General features: G+C 47.1%; 1 protein-coding gene across 1 annotated transcript in view; it reads left to right on the top strand.

Annotated features, from left to right (window-relative positions):
* The window catches only part of LOC141139138 (uncharacterized), a 46,657-nt gene extending 32,995 nt beyond the window's left edge, over positions 1-13,662 (top strand). The window contains exon 5 of the mRNA XM_073624978.1: positions 13,477-13,662. Coding sequence (XP_073481079.1) covers positions 13,477-13,543 — 67 coding nt within the window. The 3' untranslated portion in view covers positions 13,544-13,662. The remainder of the gene's footprint in view (positions 1-13,476) is intronic.
* The last annotated feature ends 5,796 nt before the right edge of the window (positions 13,663-19,458 follow it).

The raw sequence follows: 19,458 nt of genomic DNA, 5'->3' as shown, positions 1-19,458 counted from the left end.
CCTCAAATCTCACAAACCACATATTCTCTTCTCACAGGAGACTCATCTCCTGGGGAATAAAATTCTATCCCTCAACAGAGCATGGGTGCAACAAGCATTTCACGCCACTTATTCTAGTTATGCCAGGGGGGTCGCCATTCTTCTACATAAATCTCTTGCTTACAAGGTCATATACGTATGTTTAGATCCGGGAGGCAGATACATCATTTTAGTTCTGGAAATTGGTACTGTGAAATATGCATTTGTCAATGTTTATATCCCCCGCCCTTTTCTCCTGGCATACTGTACACCATCCAGGAGAAATTGGCACTATTACAACTTACTATACTGCCTTGCAGGCTGATTTGGAGTCCTCCAATCCCCAGCGAGCGTCCAGTCTGGACCTTGAAGTCCTGGGCTCACACCTTTGACTTGACAGAGATCTGGAGATATAAATTCTCTCTAGACCATTTTTACTCTCATTAATCTGGCTCCCGCATTGATTTGGCGTTTGGTTCGACACTTTTCGGTCCATTCCCCGATGGAAATTACTGTGCAGGTAGGAGTGGGTAGATCTCCAGGCATCTGGCGCCTGCAATCTAAATAGGTTCATAATGAGAGGGTACAGAAGCTGCTGCAGGACTCGGGTCCTCACTACTGGGGGGTGAATGAATCCACTGCATTCCATCGGTTGGTGCGTGATGCTTTTAAAGCTTTTACTTGTGGTCAATTTATCTCAGCCATTAAAACTGCGAGAGTCGAATATAATTCACAGTTGTCCTTGCTGGAATTAGTCTCCTCCCCTATTGGGGACAATTACTCTTGCACAGGCTCGTAGGGACCTGGAACTTCATTTCACCTCCCTCACTCACGCAGATGCTGCCTTGCAGGCTGGCAGGCTGTTTGAGTCTGGGGACAAAAATGGCAGGTTGCTGGCAAACCTTGTTGCTGACACCTGGCGTCTGACAGTTGTTCCTGAACTGCTTTCGGACGCTGGAGAATCTATAACCAACACCTCAGAGATATTACGTGAGTTTCAAAGTTTTTCTAATCCTTATATCACCAGGGCCCTTCTCCAGATCTCTCATCCTTGCTAGACACTCTGCGCACTCTTTCCTTGTCCACCCTGTCTGTTGAGGAGGCTGCCTCACTAGACGCAGAAATTTCTATCTATGAAATAGAAAAAGCAATTAACTCATCTCCCCCTAATAAAACTCCCGGGCCTGATGGGTTACCGGGGGATTGGTATAAATTACAAATTGAACATCTAGTTCCCAGGCTATGCAAGGTCTTTTCATAGAGCTATGAGTCCCAGTCCTTTCCCCCTTCTATGTATCAGGCACATATTATACTCATACCCAAGCCAGGGAAAGACCCCAAGTATTGTGCATCCTATAGGCCAATTTCACTTTTGAATTACGATCTTAAAGTCCTAACCAAAGTGCTAGCAACGAGATTGACCAAACTCTTATCATCCTTGAATAGTATTAATACAACTGGCTTTATCCCCGGGAAATCAACTGACATTAACCTACGCAGAGTTCTGACTCACTTGCAGCTTCACCTTGACGAATCAGCTTCTAGGGTTCTGGTTATGCTTGACACAGAGAAAGCTTTTGATTCGGTAGATTGGGTCTACATGTTGGCTGTGTTAGAAGTGATGGGTTTTGGTCTACATTTTCGTAACTGGATCAATATCCTATACAAAGCCCCTATGGCACAAATTAAATTGGGGGGTGAGTTATTAGAGGTTTTTCCCATTGGCAGAGGGACCAGACAAGGGTGCCCGTTGTGCCCGGCGCTGTTTGCACTAGTGATGGAACCAATAGCGCAAGCCATACGTATTTCCCCCCTCATTAAAGGCATTCATGTAGGTACCATCACTAAAAAAGTTGCGCTTTATGCTGAGGACATGGTCCTCTTTTTGAATGACCCTGGGCCTTCCCTTAAAAAGGCACTGGCGTTGCTCTCCTTGTATTCTCCCTTGACAGGGTTGAAGGTCAACTGGGATAAATCTCTGATCCTGCCCATAGATGGGGACGCTGAGGCCAGGGCAGACCCTTTATTTGCCCTTTAAGTGGACCACTTCTGCCAAATATTTGGGAGTAGTGATCTCCCCCAAAGCATCCGACTATGTGACCCTAAATTTACTGCCGCTAATAAATCTAACAAAGCAACATTTATTAGCGTGGTCCCACCTCCCCCTCTCACTCATGGTCAGGATTAATCTTATCAAAATGAAGTTGCTACCCTCTATATTGTATATCCTTCGTCATGCCCTGGTGTGGATCCCTAGGAAATATTTTAGACAATTTGAGTCCGCAGTGACCTCATTTCTTTGGGGAGCTCAAAGGCCAAGGTTTCGGCTGACAGTTTTGTAAAGGCTATGGACTGAGGGTGGTTTGGCATGTCTGAATTTATTTGCATATTACCTTGCAGCTCTGCTTACTCAGGCCCACAACTGGTTGGTAGCTGATGAGACTAATGCTGCCGTGGAGCTTTGAGGCTGCGCAGCTCGGCTCTTATGAAGCACTACGTAACATACTATACAGGGGTAGGTTAGCCTCGCTCCCACTCACTCAAGCTATGACTGGTGTCATTAAGGCATGGCAACTTCAACACTCAGTGCCCTCTACTACCTTTTCACCACATACACCTCTATGGCATAATCCCTCCCTAAAGCAATTTTTCTTGATTCCTGAGCCTATTGTGTGGGCTTCTAAAGGGATAAAATATTTTAGCCATATTTGTAAAGGGGGCATACTCCATACATTCGACACCCTTAAAGTGAACTACACCCTCCCCAATTAATATCTGTTCAGGTACCTTCAGTTGCAACATGCCTTTCAGTTGCAATTTGGCATTCGGCCTATAACCATATCCTTGTCCAGTATTGAATCTATATTACGGGAGGATAGTCTAGGTAAACCACTCTCTTCAATATATAAGTCTCTTCAACCCTCTGTTCATGTTGGCCTCGACAAGTTATTGTCGCACTGGCGTGAGGAGGTCCCAGAGTTAGATTCCAAAGACTGGGAAGATGTTTGGGATTACCCTATGCAAAGCCTGGTATCAGCCAAAGACAGATTAATCCAATTTAAGATTCTTCATAGAGTTTATCTCACATCTCAAAACTTACATACGATTTATGGATCACACTCCTCACAATGTTGGCGCTGTACGGCTGACCCTGCCACGTTCCTGCATGTGTTTTGGGAGTGTCTAGGCATAAAGTTATTCTGGGCAGCGATTTCCCGATGTATCTGCTTAGTCACCACAATAGCTGTACTATTATCTTTTGATGTTTGCATTTTAGGTCTCGTCCATTTACTGGCTACCTCTAGATCTATGAAAACTTTGATAGGCCTCTTACTGTTTTACGCATGTAACTCTATACTCCTTAAATGGAAATCTACCCAGCCCCCAACCTTAGCTTATTGGAAGAATATTGTCAACAAAATGGTTCCATTGTATAAATTTACATATGAATCTAGGGGATGTCCAAAAAAATTCTCCAAGGTATGGGATATTTGGACAGAGTCCAGGGATACTGTCAGATCATCAGCAACACCTCCATAGGATGCTCTGTTTTGCTTCTGTTTACCTTTTAGATATGGCTCTGTATACTGGGAGAGTACCACCTGATTTTTACTTTGCACTCTCTAGATACCTTGATTTCAGTCCCCTTAAGCCTTGGTTACCAACCACTTTGCCTTATTTTTTGTGTGTGTGTTTAATTTCAAGCCTGGGTATGCCCAATAGGCTTTGTTTTGTATTTCTCTTTATATTCTTACAATAAAAAGAATAAAAAAAACAAGGATAGGAAGAGATTTTTGTCGGTTGGGAAACTGTGTTTTGTCAATTGCAGTTCCCCCCAACCCCCACATACAGGTTTTTCTTTTTTGTTTTTTTTTAAATTCCTTTATTTTCAATAGTGCAAGTTACAGTTTGATGTACACGTTATCAAGATCTATGACATTTTGTGTATAATGTAAAACAGAAATAAGGAGAAGCCTTTAACAGAAACTGTTGTCGACAAAGATGTAACACATATACATTCTTCTTAATTAAACAATCTGTATGGTCAAGGCAGGGCCTGTTTGGATGGGAGGGTCAAATGTAATGACTATCTTAGTACTCTATTTACAAGCAATTCCTGTGATATGCCTTGTATAAACTGGTGACTCGTGTGATTGTCCTTTATCGACATATAGTAAGGTAAACCAAAAAACAAAGAAACTAGGAAAGAAGCTCTTCACTAACCAGGAGTGGAGATATTCCCTACCGGTCAGTAGAGTCCGGCAAAGGGTAACTACCATAATGTAATGTAGTCCATGATATACAATATATCTGATCAGATCTTCCCTAAGCTGGAAGAGTATAGGGGGTTGTGTGAAAACACAGGAGGAAAGGGAGGGAGAGGGAAGGGAGAGATGTATAGACTCGGAAAACAATAAGGGGGGAAGGACGAGGGAGGAGAGAGAAGAAAGGGGGAGTAGAAGGGGAAGAAAGAGGGGGAAAGGCATGGAAAAGGGGTAGGGAAAAAAGGTGGTGGTGTCGCCCCCCAGTCAGGCGGGGCCCCCGTACCGGGGAATGTCCACGCTAAGTCACCTCCCGGAGGTAGGCCTCGGAATAGATGAAGTGTTGCCAGGGACGCCAAGTCTCCCGAAAGGTTTCCTCCCTGTCATGTAGGGTGGCCGTAAGATCTTCCATGTCACGCAGTTCGTTAACCCTGGCATACCACTGGACCTTCGTTGGTGGGGTTTCCGATCTCCAAAATAGAGGGATGCAGGCCTTAGCCACGTTAAGTAATTGAATAGTGAGGGATGCTTTATACTTCTTAATTGGGCTTTTAGAGAGGTGCAGCAAACAGGCCCCGGGATCTCCCCCCAGGGTGACACCCGTCAAGTGCTCGATCGTGTCAGTCACCTCTAGCCAGAAAGGTTTGATCTTGGGACAATCCCAGAAAATGTGCAGCATTGTTCCCTCTCCTGCTCCACAACGCCAACATAGATCTGGGACCTGCGGGAGGAACCGGTGAAGAGTGGATGGTACTCTGTACCATCTGGTCACAATTTTGTAGCATGTCTCCTGGACCCTTGTGGCCAGAGAAGATTTTTGGGCGAAATGTAAAATCTTTTCCCTTTGTGCTTCATCAAAATGAGCTCCCAATTCTGTCTCCCACTTAATGAGGAAGGGGGGTACAAAACCTTCAGCCGGGGCAATCAGAGAAAGGTAGATCAAGGATAGAGAGTGGCGTACGGGCTCTCTGCGGTGACAGATACCTTCCAACTCTGTAAGTGGGCGTGGGGGACCTAGAATCCGAGCGCTTCGGCGTATAAAGTTACGCAGTTGGAGACCGCTCAAGAAGTCCAACGGCGGATCCAGATCCTCCATTCCCGTGGCCGCTCTGAGCCGGCCATCGGAATCCAGGAAGTCGTGCAGGTGTGGCCATCTATTTCCTTCTGACAGGGATCTATAAATTGGACCCTGGCAGCCTGGCAAGAAATCCGGGTTGCCTAGAATCGGCACCATGGGAGAGGGAATGGGTGATATCAGGGTTTTGCGAAAGGTTTCTCTGGCGACTCTCAATGTGTTTCCCAGAGTTGGGTGATCGGCAATGGGCTTCGGGATCGGGGTGGAGAGCCACGGCCAACTCTTGGCCGTACCACCTGAGTCCTCCATCTCCATAGTAACCCATTGTTTGGCCTCTGAATGACAGTACCAGTCTATTAATCTGGTGAGATGTGTAGCCCTGTAGTATGCCCCCACGTCTGGAAGTCCCACCCCTCCCCTACGTTTTGCCATATAGAGTAGTTGTAATTTGATGCGTGGCTGCCTGTGTGACCAGACAAATTCTCGGAAAAGTGCATCAGTTCGCTTGAAGAAAGAGGGTGGAAGGTGTATGGGAAGGGCCTGCAGTAGATAGAGTATCCTTGGGAGGGCTGTCATCTTGATGGCATTACAGCGTCCAAACCACGTTAAAGTGAGGGAGTGCCAGTGCTGCAGGTCTGTTTTGAGTCTGTGTAGCAGAGTGGCAAAATTCGCTTGGTAAAGGTCGGCAGGGTCTGAGGTGATAGCCACTCCTAGGTAAGGAATGGTATCAGTTGCCCAGTGAAACTGGTATTTCAGGCACAGTTGTCGGATATGTTGCGAGCCTAGTGTGATATTAAGCATGGAGGATTTAGACATGTTTATTTTAAAAAGTGACAAGGCCCCGTACTCCCTTAGGGAATGAAGCAAAGCGGGGAGCGAGGCAATGGGGTCAGCCAAGAAGAAGATGAGGTCATCTGCGAAAGCGGCGACCTTATGGGCTCCAGATGTTTTGCGGAAGCCCTCAACATGAGGGTTGGCCCGTATCTTACAAAGCAGGGGTTCCAAGGTAAGTATAAAGATTAGAGGGGACAAGGGACAACCCTGTCGGGTACCATTCCGAATGTTGAAATAACCCGACCTGGTTTCATTAACCCTAACCGCTGCTGTGGGGTTGGAGTACAGTGACAAAATCCAGCTGAGCATCGATGCACGGAGACCAATGTGTTCGAGAGTAGCCCTAACAAATGTCCAGTCCACATGGTCGAAAGCCTTCTCCGCGTCTGTTGACAGCAGGAGAAGGGGTCGTCGCGCGGTCCTTGCGGCATGTATAAGGTTAAGCACCCTAATTGTGTTGTCACGGGGTTCCCGTTGGGGGACAAAGCCTGCTTGGTCTTTGTGAATTAGGTTTGGTATGTGTGGGAGCAATCTGTTCGCCAAGATCTTGGCAAATAGTTTCAAGTCGGTGTTTAGTAAAGCTATCGGTCGATAGTTCCCACACCGAAGTAGGTCCTTTCCCTCTTTAGGGATGAGAGATATGTAGGCCCTGGGGGAATCTACGGGGAAGGAGTTACCTTTCGTGATCGAGTTAAGTACAGCCACTAGCGGTTTAGAAAGCGTCTCAAAGAAGGTTTTGAAATAGATTGGAGTAAGGCCATCAGGGCCTGGCGCTTTCTTTGGTTTGGAACTAGCCAATGCTACCCCCAGCTCCTCCACCATAATGGGGTCCTCCATCTCTTCCACGGTATCTGCCGATAGAGATGGCATGCCAGAGGAGGCTAAATATTCGTGTGGGGTGGGTCCCCCAGCGGGGTTGAGGGCATCAGAAGGGGGCTTGTCTAAGTTATAGAGACCACTGTAGAACGAACGGAATTCCTCCGCCATTTCTGTTGAGGTAGAGACCCTCCGCCCCTAAGGGGACAGAATGTGGGGGATGTAAGTTTTGGTGCGGGGGCCGCGTAAAGCTCTGGCTAGAAGAGAGCCAGGTTTGTTAGAGAATTCGTACATCGTGCGACGTGACCATGCTAACCTCTCTTTTGTTTTATGCAATAAAAGCGAGCAAAGCTCTTCGCGTGCTTTAAGTAACTCCTGGTACACGGAGCGGGCTAGGCTAGCCTTGTGTGTACATTCTAGGGTCTTAATCTGAAGGAGGAGCTCTTCAGTTCTACGGATTCTTTCCCTTTTGAGACGTGCCCCAATGCTAATCAGGATGCCCCTGATAACTGGCTTATGCGCCTCCCACATCACCAAGGGGTTGGAGACTGAGGCTTCATTAAGTGCAAAGTATTCCTGTAGTTTGGCTTGGATCTCAGCGCGGGTCTCCGCAGATTGTAGCAATGACTCGTTCAATCTCCACGAAGGTGGGGATTTAGTCATTGGTCCCATTTGAAGCGTCAAGTGTATTGGGGCATGGTCCGAAAAGGAGATGATATCTATGGATGAGTCTACAACCCTTGGCAGGTCCTTGTGGGACAGGAGCAGATAATCTAGTCTCGAGTACGAATGATGTACTTGTGAGAAGTAGGAGTAGTCCCTGTCCTTGGGGTGGAAGAGGCGCCAAGGGTCTATCAAACTAAGTGAGTGAAGGTCAGATTTCAGTCGTTTAAGGCTGGCGTAGGAGAGATGGGAGGAGCCCCGCGAGGTATCCAACAGGGGATCCATCGCAAAGTTCATATCACCCCCAAGGATGAGCATCCCCTCTGTGAACTCAAGCAGTTTGGGTATCAGTCCGCGCAGGAACTGTGCGTGATCGGTATTGGGAAAGTAGATATTAGCAAAAGTGACCTGAATGTCAAACACCTTTCCCTTAATCAAGAGAAAGCGGCCCTGGGGGTCCGCCTGCTGCGCCCCGAACGCCCATGGTACAGATTTTGCCACTATTATGCTAACCCCCTTAGATTTGGAGATAGGTGAGATACTGTGGTATGCCGTCGGGAACAGATTGTTAGTCAGTTTAGGAATATGCTCACCATGAAAGTGGGTTTCCTGTAGGAAGGCAATTTGAGTTTTAGTTCTGCGTAGGTCAGCTAGAAGCTGGGAACGCCTTTCCGGGACATTGAGACCCCGTACATTGAGGGAGGTCATCTTTAGGAGAGCCATTGTGGCTGTCGCGGCGCTGAGAATTGTTGACAGGACCAGGAGGACAATCACTTTTAGTTCACGTTCCCGCCCAACTGGAGGGCGACAGCACCAGGTAAGAGGGGGGGGCAGGGAAGGAGGGGACAGGGTAGGGAAGAGGAGAAGATGGTAAGGAAGGGGGGGAGAAAAAAGGGGGGGGGGTGGGAGGAATCTAAGTTAGTCAAATAACTACTCTGTGAGCTCCCGGTTGTGACACAAAAAGAGAAGTGCAGCAACCGGGAGGTCGCCCTAAAGGGGGGTGGTCAATGCTGCAAAGTGCGCAACAAAATAGTTATTGCTATAACGTATGGTAGCAAGAAAAGCAATATTAAAAAATATATATTTGGTAGCGGGTGGGAGATGCACTGGGTGGGGGGCCTTCAGAATCAGATACATTGAGAAAACAACATATTAACCATCGTAAGTAAAGTGATATATGCCACCAATCTGGGCATAACATTCAGAAACGCCACTGCGTTTAAGGCAAGTAAGTGCAACCATGTAAACCTCGATCATCTATGACCTCCTGGCGTTAACGCACTGCAGGGGCGTCCGAGGACAAAGGAGCCCCTGAGTCAGCTCTCCCTTCTCTTCGACCTTTCATAGGTGGAGATCCCCACCGCCCGACTGTCAGTGCGCCAAGGCAACAAAGCCAGATGTGAATCGTGAAAACATGCACCCCATCTTCAGCATCATCGTTCACATCATATATATATGGATGGAATGCATGAGATCTAGCCCGAACCAAGAATACAACATTTATAATTTGTCCCCCCTCCCCCCAACCCTGTCCACAATAGAGAACTAAACCATATAAAAAGGGGGGGCACCTTCAGGAAAACAAAAATAAAAATGGTAGCTGGTGAAAAAGGAGTTCCTGGTGACCTTGCAAAGCAGTAGAGAATAGTGGAGCGACCGATAAGGCCAGTCTCCCTAATGAAAAAAGGGGCCTGGTGCGTGAGTTGTAATGTTCCTGGGAGGATCACCATAGAGGGGGGTAGGTGCGGGATAACTGTTCACAAGAGGTACTGAAAGTCTTACCGAAATCCGTATGGTAACGAGCGTTTAGTCCTCGGAGGATGTTGGATGGGCTCTTCTGACTTCTCTGTTTGGCGGGCGAGATCTTGAGCGCCGAACCCTCTGTTGTCTGGGGGGTGCTGGGCCTTGTGGATCCTGGGAGAGCAAATAGTCAAACCAGTTGGGCACCTCAATCACTGGTCTGGAAATGAAATGAAAGAGGGCAGGAAGTTGGGCCGGCGTGCGGAGGTAGAATTCCGCTCCTTGCTTCTTAATTATAAGATGGAAGGGGTGGCCCCATCGGTAAGTGGCATCAGCCTCGCGGATAACTTCCAGTAAGGGTCGCATGAGCCCACGCATGACACGTGTTTGTCTGGAGATGTCTGGGAAGATCCTGATGGGAGCCCCGTCAAAATCTATTGGGCCCTTTTCCCAGGCAAGGCGAAGAATGTCTTCCTTAATGGTGAAAAAATGCACCCTACATAACACATCACGGGGAAAGTCCAGCTCGGACGATGATCTCTGTGTGGAGGGCGGGGGCCTGGGGCCTGGGATGCGATGCACCCTGTCCAGTTCCAGGTCTGCAGTCGGTGGTTTGCCCAGGACCTGATTTAGAATGGCGACAACCGTGGATCGGAGGTCTGGGCCCATGGTGGCCTCTGGGATCCCCCTGAGGCGCAAATTGTTCCGCCTGCTCCTGTTCTCACCGTCGTCAAGGCGTAACTGGACATCGACGAGATGGCGGCGAAGGCCCCGTGCTCCGACTCCAGTGTAGTGAGGCGTGCTTCTGTGGTTGTTTGGGAGGCCTCAATCGTGGTCACTCTCTCCTCGACAACGTCTACCTGCTGCTTTAGGTCGTGCAGTTCTCTGGTTAGTGCATTGACAATTGAAGCAGCCATGGCGTTCAAGTCCTGTTTGGTGGGGGGGCCTGACACTATATCTCGCAGCGAGCCCTCGACTAGGCCGCTCAGGTCCCCTATGCTATCTGGAGGCAACAGGGTGTCAGCAGTCACAAGGGCCGGGGACAAGATAGGTGAGGGTGTTCTGTGCGGTAGTGGGGGAAAGTCCTCCTCCGCTGCGGAGGTGATTGCAGGCGCGCCCTTCTTACTTGTGGATGCAGCGCCCGCCGTGCTGACTCGAGGCGGCGCCATCTTGCTCCGTCCCGCCGGCGAGGAAACCTGCTGTTGCCTCAGAAAATAGTGTGATATTTCAGGCCCCCTCCGTTCCTCAGTGGCCAGTGGGTGCTTGCGGCCCCCTGGCATGAAGGGATGGCTAAGCTGTTCGGTGCTACGGGTGATTCACGGCCCATTCCAGTGCAGAGCTCCCGGCGATGCGTCCTCACGCTTCCATAGCTAAGCCACGCCCCCCCCCACATACAGGTTTGCAGGCTTCTTATCCGTGCGGACTGCTGTCAAATTTGAATCTGTTAATAAAAAACGAATGGAAGTCCTGTCTTCCACTGCCGCAGAGGGACTCTAGTTGTCAATGTAGTACAAGTGGGGTTATGTCACCGCACTTGTGGTCCACTGCAGGACTGGGACAAGAGGTGGGCAGGAGGGACGGCTGCCCTGGGCGCAATGGTTTATTACACAGATGGGGATGCCCTGACCCTAATGTAAGGGAAGGAGGGGGCGCAATTTGGCATCTTTGCCCTGACCTTCTCCCGCAACTGGTCCACTGATACTTCCTCCAAACCTGTAGCTGAAGGTTTGTACCTCAGTATGGACTTGAGATATACAAAGAGTCTGCAAAAGCTAAAGCATTGCATCCATAATCCACTGTTTAAAGTTGAAATGGTTTTCAGGCGGCAATGCAAACAATTTTGAATGCACATTTTTATCCTTTTGCCATATGGGTGCATTTATTTATTTTTTTGCAAAAGTTGCAATTGCCATTGAAATCCTAGCATTTCTATCTGGGCCAGCAGCAGGTGTGGGGTTTGGAGTTTTAATTCACTTTGGAGATATAGCAGCAGCGTTTACTTGTTATTGGCCATTTGTTCTTGGAACTGTTTTTTGTTCACATAGTTTGAAAGAAAAAAGTGCAAGAACAGTCTGCACATAAACCACCTCACATTCATTGAACTCTTATATTCCTACAGATAAATATGAAGTCAGGCACACACCAGTAAGGCCTATTCTCCCTGATAAAACCTGTCCTGACACTGGCCATTTTTTTACACTATGTTACTCAATCATCTGCTAGCTCCCAACTTTTGTAAGAAAACACGTGTCTGTGCCCCATGCATCTAGTACATTTACACGTACTCTTGCTGATTAAAAACGCTCTGACTGCTGGAACATTTTTACACTGCTTTATCATTTGTGGTCTCCTCTTTCTTCATTAGAGTTTGATAGAAATTGACCAGTGGCAGGACAGTTTTGCATCAGCAACAACAAAGACAGCCTTAGTGAACTGTTGGCCAATTTTTATCACCAGTTAAAGCAGGCCTGTTACCATTTAATACAAAAGCATGTGTTGCTGCTAAAATCACCTGAAAATATTGTAAAATTGGGCTTAAAGGTGATAACAGGATGAATTAAACTGGGTAAAAAGTTTTTATGAATCAAAGTTGTAGTGCCAAATAAGTATTGAACACGTCACCATTTTTCTAGGTAAATATTTTTCTAAAGGTGCTATTGACATTGAAATGTTCATCGCATGTTGGTAACAACCCATGCACACCATACATACAAAGAAACCAAAACAAATAAGTTCAGAAATTAAGTTATGTGTAATAAAATGGAATGACACAGGGGAAAAGTATTGAAGAAAGGGAGATGCAAAAAGGCATGGAAAGCCAAGACACCAGCTGAAATCTATCAGTAATTAGAAAGCAATCCTGCCCCTTGTCAGTGCAAATTAATATCAGTTGGTTCAGTCTCAACTGATGGCCTATAAAAAGTTGTCTCATTACCAAGGTGTCACACAAGAAACATCTCATGATGGGCAAAAGCAAAGAGCTCTCAAGACCTTTGCAATGTTATTGTTGCAAAACATACTGATAGCATTGGTTACAGAAGGATTTCTAAACTTCTGAATGTTCCAGTGAGCACTGTTGGGGCCATAATCCGGAAGTGGAAGGAATATCATTTAACCATAAACCGGCGACGACCAGGTGCTCCTCGCAAGATTTCTGACAGTGGAGTGAAAAGAATTATCAGAAGAGTTGTCCAAGAGCCAAGCACCACTTGTGGAGAGCTTCAGAAAGTACTAAAATTAGCAGGTACACTAATGCACTCAACCGTCATGGCCTGTATGCACGCTCACCATGCAAGACTCCATTGCTGCAGAAAAAGCATTTTGAAGCTTGTTTGAACAACATTTAGACAAGCCTGTGAAATACTGGGAGAGTATAGTCTGATCAGATGAGACCAAAATTGAACTCTTTGGATGCCATAACACACACCATGTTTGGAGGTCAAATGGCACTGCACATCACCCCAAAAACACCCCCCATACCAACAGTGAAGTTTGGAGGTGAGAACATCATGGTGTGGGGCTGTTTTTCAGCATACGGTACTGGCAAACTTCATGTCATTGAAGGAAGGATGAATGGAAGAATGTACCAAGAAATTCTTGATAAAAAATCTGCTGCTATCTACCAGGATGATGAGGATGAAACGAGGGTGGACACTTCAGCAAGACAATGATCTCAAACACAAAGCCAAGGAAACTCTCAATTGGTTTCAAATAAAGAAAATAAAGCTGCTAGAATGGCCCAGCCAATCACCTTATTTGAATCCAATAGAAAATCTATGGAAAGAGCTAAAGATCAGAGTTCATAGAAGAGGCCCACGGAACCTTCAAGATCTGAAGACTGTGTGGAAGAATGGGCCAAAACAACCACATGTCAATAGTATCTTTAGAAATATATTTACCTAGAAAAATGGTGACGTGTTCCATGTTTATTTTACCCGCTGGATATTTAGGCATAGTTAGGAGTTTTCCTTCCTTTTATTTGGTGATGAGCACTAAAGCTTCCTTAGTGATGTATAGAGTGATCATTTACCCTTTGTGTGTACTTTATTATGTTGTCTTCTGTTGTAGGCCGGGTTGGAACAATCGTTGCAAAGGGAAGAACCACAAGCAATATATAGCGGGATGCAAACCTTAAAGAAGATATTTTAGAAGATGTTACCTGTTTCCATTCTAAATATCTACTTCTTTTATCTAGTAAACCAGACTACATTTTGCTTCGTTGTACATGATCCTTCAATAAACAGACACCTTAACAAATAATAAGTCTGTCCCTGTATATGTATTATATTGCAGATATGTATTAACCACTTCCCCTCTCACGCTTGTACGCTCACCATGGATCAGAGCAATTTTTACATTTCTGCTATGGGCCTGTTCATGTTTGGCAATAGCTTTTTAATTACTTAAAGAGGAACTTTTGTCCAGTTTAAAAAAAATTTACATCAGAAGCTACAAATACTGTAGTTGCTGCCTTTAGCAAACAGACACTCATCCGCCCAGGAGTCCAGTCCAGAGCTGTCTTCACTGGAGCCGATCATTTGCCGAGCTTCATATCTGAGCCTCCATATTCGATGTGGGAGGAGCCGGCTGTGACTTCTTTATGCCTCACAGCTGGCTTCCCACTGAGCATGCACAAGATCATGCAGTACTTTCAAATTGGTCCCCCAGCCTCCTGGGACATGTGATGAGTCCCAGGAGGTTGCGGTTGAGGACCTGTGACTTAGTTCTAGGCAAGAATTGTAGAAGTATGAGTGGGCACCTGTCGGAAAAAGGTCCCGTTCCCTAGAAAAAATATATATATATATACTTTGGAGGTTTTTCGCTTGCCATTGTGTTGTGCTGGACTTCTGATGTGTCTCTAGACCTGTAAGGAGGAAACGGCTACCTCCAGGCATAACTGTCCTCAATGTATTAATTGTAGTCTCCAAAAGTTTTAGGCCGGTGTGAAAAAATGCAGTAAATCAGGGGTGCCCAACCTTTTGAAGAGTGAGGGCCACTTTAGCGACTCGGAAACTGGTCACGGGCCACAATGAGCAGATCGGGTAGATGACAGGTCTGTGTCCGCTCTGCATATGCAGAGCAGACACGGACACAGCCTGCTCTATTCTGTGGGCCCTTCGATCTGTCCAGATGTTTTTTTTAAGCAGATCGGATTGGAGATAGGCAGGTGTAAATGAACACAAGTCCGTTTACATCTGCAGCTCTATAGAGGTGAATGGAGAGTCAGTTTGGGTCCTCATTAAAAACAGACAGGTGGACCCAAACGGACCGATCGTTTGAAAGGGGCCTAAGGCTGCTTTCACACTGATGCACAGGGATTTACCTTCACCTCAACTGACGTTAATCTTCCTCAGGATTCCTGCAGGTATCGCTGGCTGCTGCTGTTCTCCAGGCGGGTATGGCTGGCGGCTGCTGCTGGCTGTCCTTCAGGGTGATACTGTTGGTGGGTACTGGGGCTGGTATTGCTAACTGGTACGGTTGGCGAGTACTGCTGGTTGGTACTGCTGGTGGGTACTGCTGGCTGGTATTGCTGGTGGGTACTGCTGGCTGGTACTGCTGATAGGCACTGCTGGTGGGTACTGCTGGCCGGAACTGCCGGTTGGTACTGCCAGTGGGTACTGCCGGTGGGTACTGCTAGCTGGTTCTGGCAGGTGGTACTGGTGGCTAGTACTGCCGGTGGGTACTGCTGACTGGTACTGCCGGTGGGTACTGCTGGCTGGTACTGCCGTGGATACTGCCGGTGGGTACTGCTGGTGGGTACTGCTGGCTGGTACTGCCGTGGGTACTGCCGGTGGGTACTGCTGGCTGGTACTTCCGGTGGGTGCTGTTCCAGATCGTGGGTTCCCAACCCGCGAATCAGTGTGACAGGAGCATGCAGCTGCAGCAGAGAGCAGAGCCGATGCTTCCTGTATCGCTCCTGTCACAGGCAGAGTACATTTTGCATCACTCTGCCTGTGACAGGAGCCAACGCTATACAGGAAACATCAGATCTGCTTCCTCCAGCGCCACCTTCGTTCTTCGCACTGATGCTCTGGGATGGCAGGTTGGGAAGCTGCGATCTGGGCTTGCCGACCCGGCATCCAAGAGCAGGAGGTGGCGGGCCACATCAGAGGCCAGCGGTTACGCACCCCTGCAGTAAATGAAGAATGCTTTCAGAAATAGAAGTGTTAATAATTTATCAATCAACAAAATGGAAAGTAAATGACAGAAGAGAAATCCAAATCAAATCAATATTTGGTGTGACCACCCTTTGCCATCAAACCAGAATCAATTCTTCTAGGTACACTTGCACACAGTTTTTGAAGGAACTTGGCAGCTTGGTTTTTGTAAACATCTTGGAGAACTAACCACAGATCTTCTGTGGATGTAGGCAGCTGCCTCAAATCCTTCTATCTCTTTATATAATCCCAGACAGACTCGATGATGTTTAGATATGTGGGGGCCAAACCATCACTTCCAGGACTTCTTGTTCTTCTTTACACTGTATCAAGGTCCCGGGGCCCCAGAGGCCTAATGGTGACCTCAAGGGTTAGGGAGAACCGACATCCTTCCTTGTAGAGTGGGCTACCAGGCATAGTGGGTGTAATGCAAGATGAAATGATGGGCGCCAGTCACTTTTGAATGCGAACAAGAGACTTATTTATTTACTCTCTTAACAGAACTATGGGAGAGAGGGTTAGGGCCAGGACACCCTTGAGTGGATGCAATGGTAATTGGCAGACTCAGAGACTTCTAAAGGTAGACAGCTATACAGTGGAAGGCCTCCAGCCTGATGACACGTCTGTATAGCTAGGACCACTGTCTCCTATGGCAACTAATCTTGCAACAGTCACTAACAGTCCTTTTCTTAACTCACAATATCCCACTGTAGGTCTTCACTCACTGAGCTCCCAGTCTCTCACTAGACTTCCAGATCCCAGTCATCACTGGATCCCCTGAGCTCTTCCACAGCTATCCCGCTGTATACTCCTCAAGTGTCACCCCCGCTATCCTGCTGGGTCCCTGGCTGGGCACCTGCTGATGCATTCCCACTTCTTCACCGGCCCGGCTGGTGAGAAGACTGCTCAGGTACTTGCTTCGGCTTACTCACAGTAGTCTCTGGTAACAAGGTGGATGGTCCCTTAGAGGTGACAGCTTCCCCTCTACCACAACTGGTTCCCCATCCAGCTGAACCTTTACAACTCAGTTGGACTTCAATCCTGCAGTCCCAACCCTACGCTGCTTCTCCTGCTCCTGGATAGGCCTCACACAGCCTAGCAGCCAGGTGTCCCCGGTATAGGCCTCAGGTTTCTGGCCTAGTAGCCCGGGGCGACAAAACACATATCCACCCAGACAGCCGTCCAGGTGGCACAGGACCCCGATCACCTGACTCCACCCAAAAAAAAAAGGCTCTCCCATCAGGCCAAGAGACTTAAAGAAACCCTTGCCTATTGGCGGAGACACCCCATCCATTCATGATCTGTCCTTGCTATGCCCTTGTCTATCTAATGTCACCAACTACAATGCCACCTAGTGACAGAAGAGAGAAGTGCAGCAATTCCAGAATTAGGGGGAAATCAGTGGATCTCCTAACAATTAGCCTGGACAATTACTACCTGGCAAACTAAATTAGCTAGTAACCCTGCCTAAACACCAGGGTGCTACACACTGAAGATAGTTCTTAATGACATTGACGGTATGTTTGGGGTCATTCTCCTAATGCAGAATACATTTTAGGCCCATCACACGGCTCCCTGATGGTACGGCATGATGGAGAAGAAGTATCTGCCTGTATTTCTCAGCACTGAGGACACCATTGATCCTGACTAAATCTCAAACTCTATTTGCAGAAATGCAGCCCCAGACTTGCAAGGAACTTCCACCATGCTTCACAGTTGGCTGCAGACACTCATTATTGTACCACACTCCAGCCCTTCACCAACAACCTGCCTCCTGCTACAGCCAAATATTTCACATTTTGACGGAGAGTCCAGGGCACCTGCTGTCATTTTTCTGCACCACAGTTCCTATAAACTATGAGCCCCCCCGCCCCAAAGCATCCACCCCCCTATGTTAAGGGCATGTGGCCTGGCATGGTTTGGGGGGGGGGGGCGCTCGCTCGCCCCCTCTTACCTGATCTGCCAGACTGCATGCTCGCATAAGGGTCTGGTCTGGCCTTTTTTTTCTAAATTTTGGCATGGGGATGGACTGGTGGGGACCCCACGCCATTTTCTTTTTTTATTTTTTCAATAGCTGGGTAATGGCAATTGAAACTGCGGATCATTTTATATGGGATATGACTCTTTTTTGTTTCTTTAGAAATTTTATTTTTGCTGTAGCATGTTTTATGCATGCTACAGATATGCCACTTTACAGGCACATTAAGGGGACCCCCAAGCACTATATTTAAAGGAATTTTTTACTTTTATTGTGCACTTTAACCACCTCAATACAGGGCACTTACACCCCCTTCCTGCCCAGGCCATTTTTCAGCTTTCGGTGCTGTTACACTTTGAATGACAATTGCGCAGTCATGCTACACTGTAACCATGTGAAATTGTTATCATTTTCTTCACACAAATGGAGCTTTCTTTTGGTGGTATTTAATCACTTCTGGGTTGTTTTTTTTTTCAAAAAGTTTCTGTCAGTAAATTTTGAAAATAAGTTATTTTTCTCCTTCACTGATGGGCGCTGATGAGGCCGCACTGATGGGCACTGATAGGCTGCACTGATGGGCACTGATGAGGTGGCACTTATGGGCACTGATGAGGCGGCATATATGGGCACTGATTAGGTGGCACTGATGAGGAGGCACGAATATGCTGCACTTATGGGCACTGATAGGTGGCACTGATATGTAGCACTGATGAGCACTGATAGGCGGCACTGATGGGTGGCACTGGTGGGCACTGGGCACAGATAGGTGACACTGGTGGGCATCGATAGGCAGCATTGGTGGGCACGGATAGGCAGCACTAGTGTGCACAGATAGGCAGCAGTGATAAGCATTGATGGGCAGTGATGGGCATTGATGGGCAGCACTGATAGCCAGCACTGACTGGCATCACTAATGGACACTGATTGCTGGCACTTGTGGGCACAGATTGGTGGCAATTGTGAGCACTGGTTGGCACTGATTGCTGGCACTGGTGGGCACTTAATTGTAATCAGGGCACTGATGATCACAGCCCTGATTACATACCTAGCTGTCCCCTGTGAGGAGATGCCACTGGTCGGCTCTCCTCTCCTCTCCTCACACTCTGTCAGTGTGGCGCCAATTACCGCCATCACCGTGTTTACATGTGACCGGCTGTGATTGTCTTAGCACCACGGCTCCACCGCGATCGCTGCGCGCCCCCGGGGGCGCGCGAGAGTGGTCGTTCTGGGAAGGCCGCCATATACTTCCACACAGAACGAGAGCTGCTCTGCCCAGCCGTCATTTGACGGTGGGCGGGCGGCAAGTGGTTTAGCATCTTTAAAATCACTGCTCCTGAAAAAACGATTGTTTAAAACATTTCCCCTGTTTGGGAGTTCTGCTGCGAACCAAACAGGGGGGTGTTCTGCCCATCCCTATTTATTAGTTTGCCTAGTATGTTAGAGGGGTAACAGGTGCTAAATTGATATATTTATTTAACGGTAACTTGTGGGTTTAGTGCTGTATTTTTGTCTTTTTTTTTGTTTTGTTTTTTGCTTTTTTTCTCTTTTATTTTTTGTTGCTATTTGTTTAAATTTTTCTTTTTTTCTATTTTTAGTTTTTTATTCTGTGTGACAGTGTGTCTCTATGTTATTCTGTACTTCTAAATAAAATTTGATAAAAAAAAAAAAAAAAAGAAGGACTTTGATGGGGACTTCAATGTAAGGGGGCTGTAAAGGGGACTCTGATGGGCTCATATTTATTTGGAATTTCTTTGTTTTGTTTTACTAAAGTTTTTTTTTTCTGTTATCATCATATCATGTTGATTGAAAAAAAAAAAAAAACTCCAAATGAAAAGTTTTCATTCATTTAAGTTTGATTCGTTCATCTATCATACTGATTTTTTTTTTTTCGGCCTGTCAATATTAGTAAAAGAT

The sequence above is a fragment of the Aquarana catesbeiana genome, linkage group LG04 (assembly GCF_042186555.1).
Source record: "Aquarana catesbeiana isolate 2022-GZ linkage group LG04, ASM4218655v1, whole genome shotgun sequence".
In the NCBI taxonomy this organism is placed as follows: Eukaryota; Metazoa; Chordata; class Amphibia; order Anura; family Ranidae; genus Aquarana; species Aquarana catesbeiana.
Note: the sequence above shows the minus strand (reverse complement) of the source record. Positions and strands in the feature narration are given on the sequence as shown.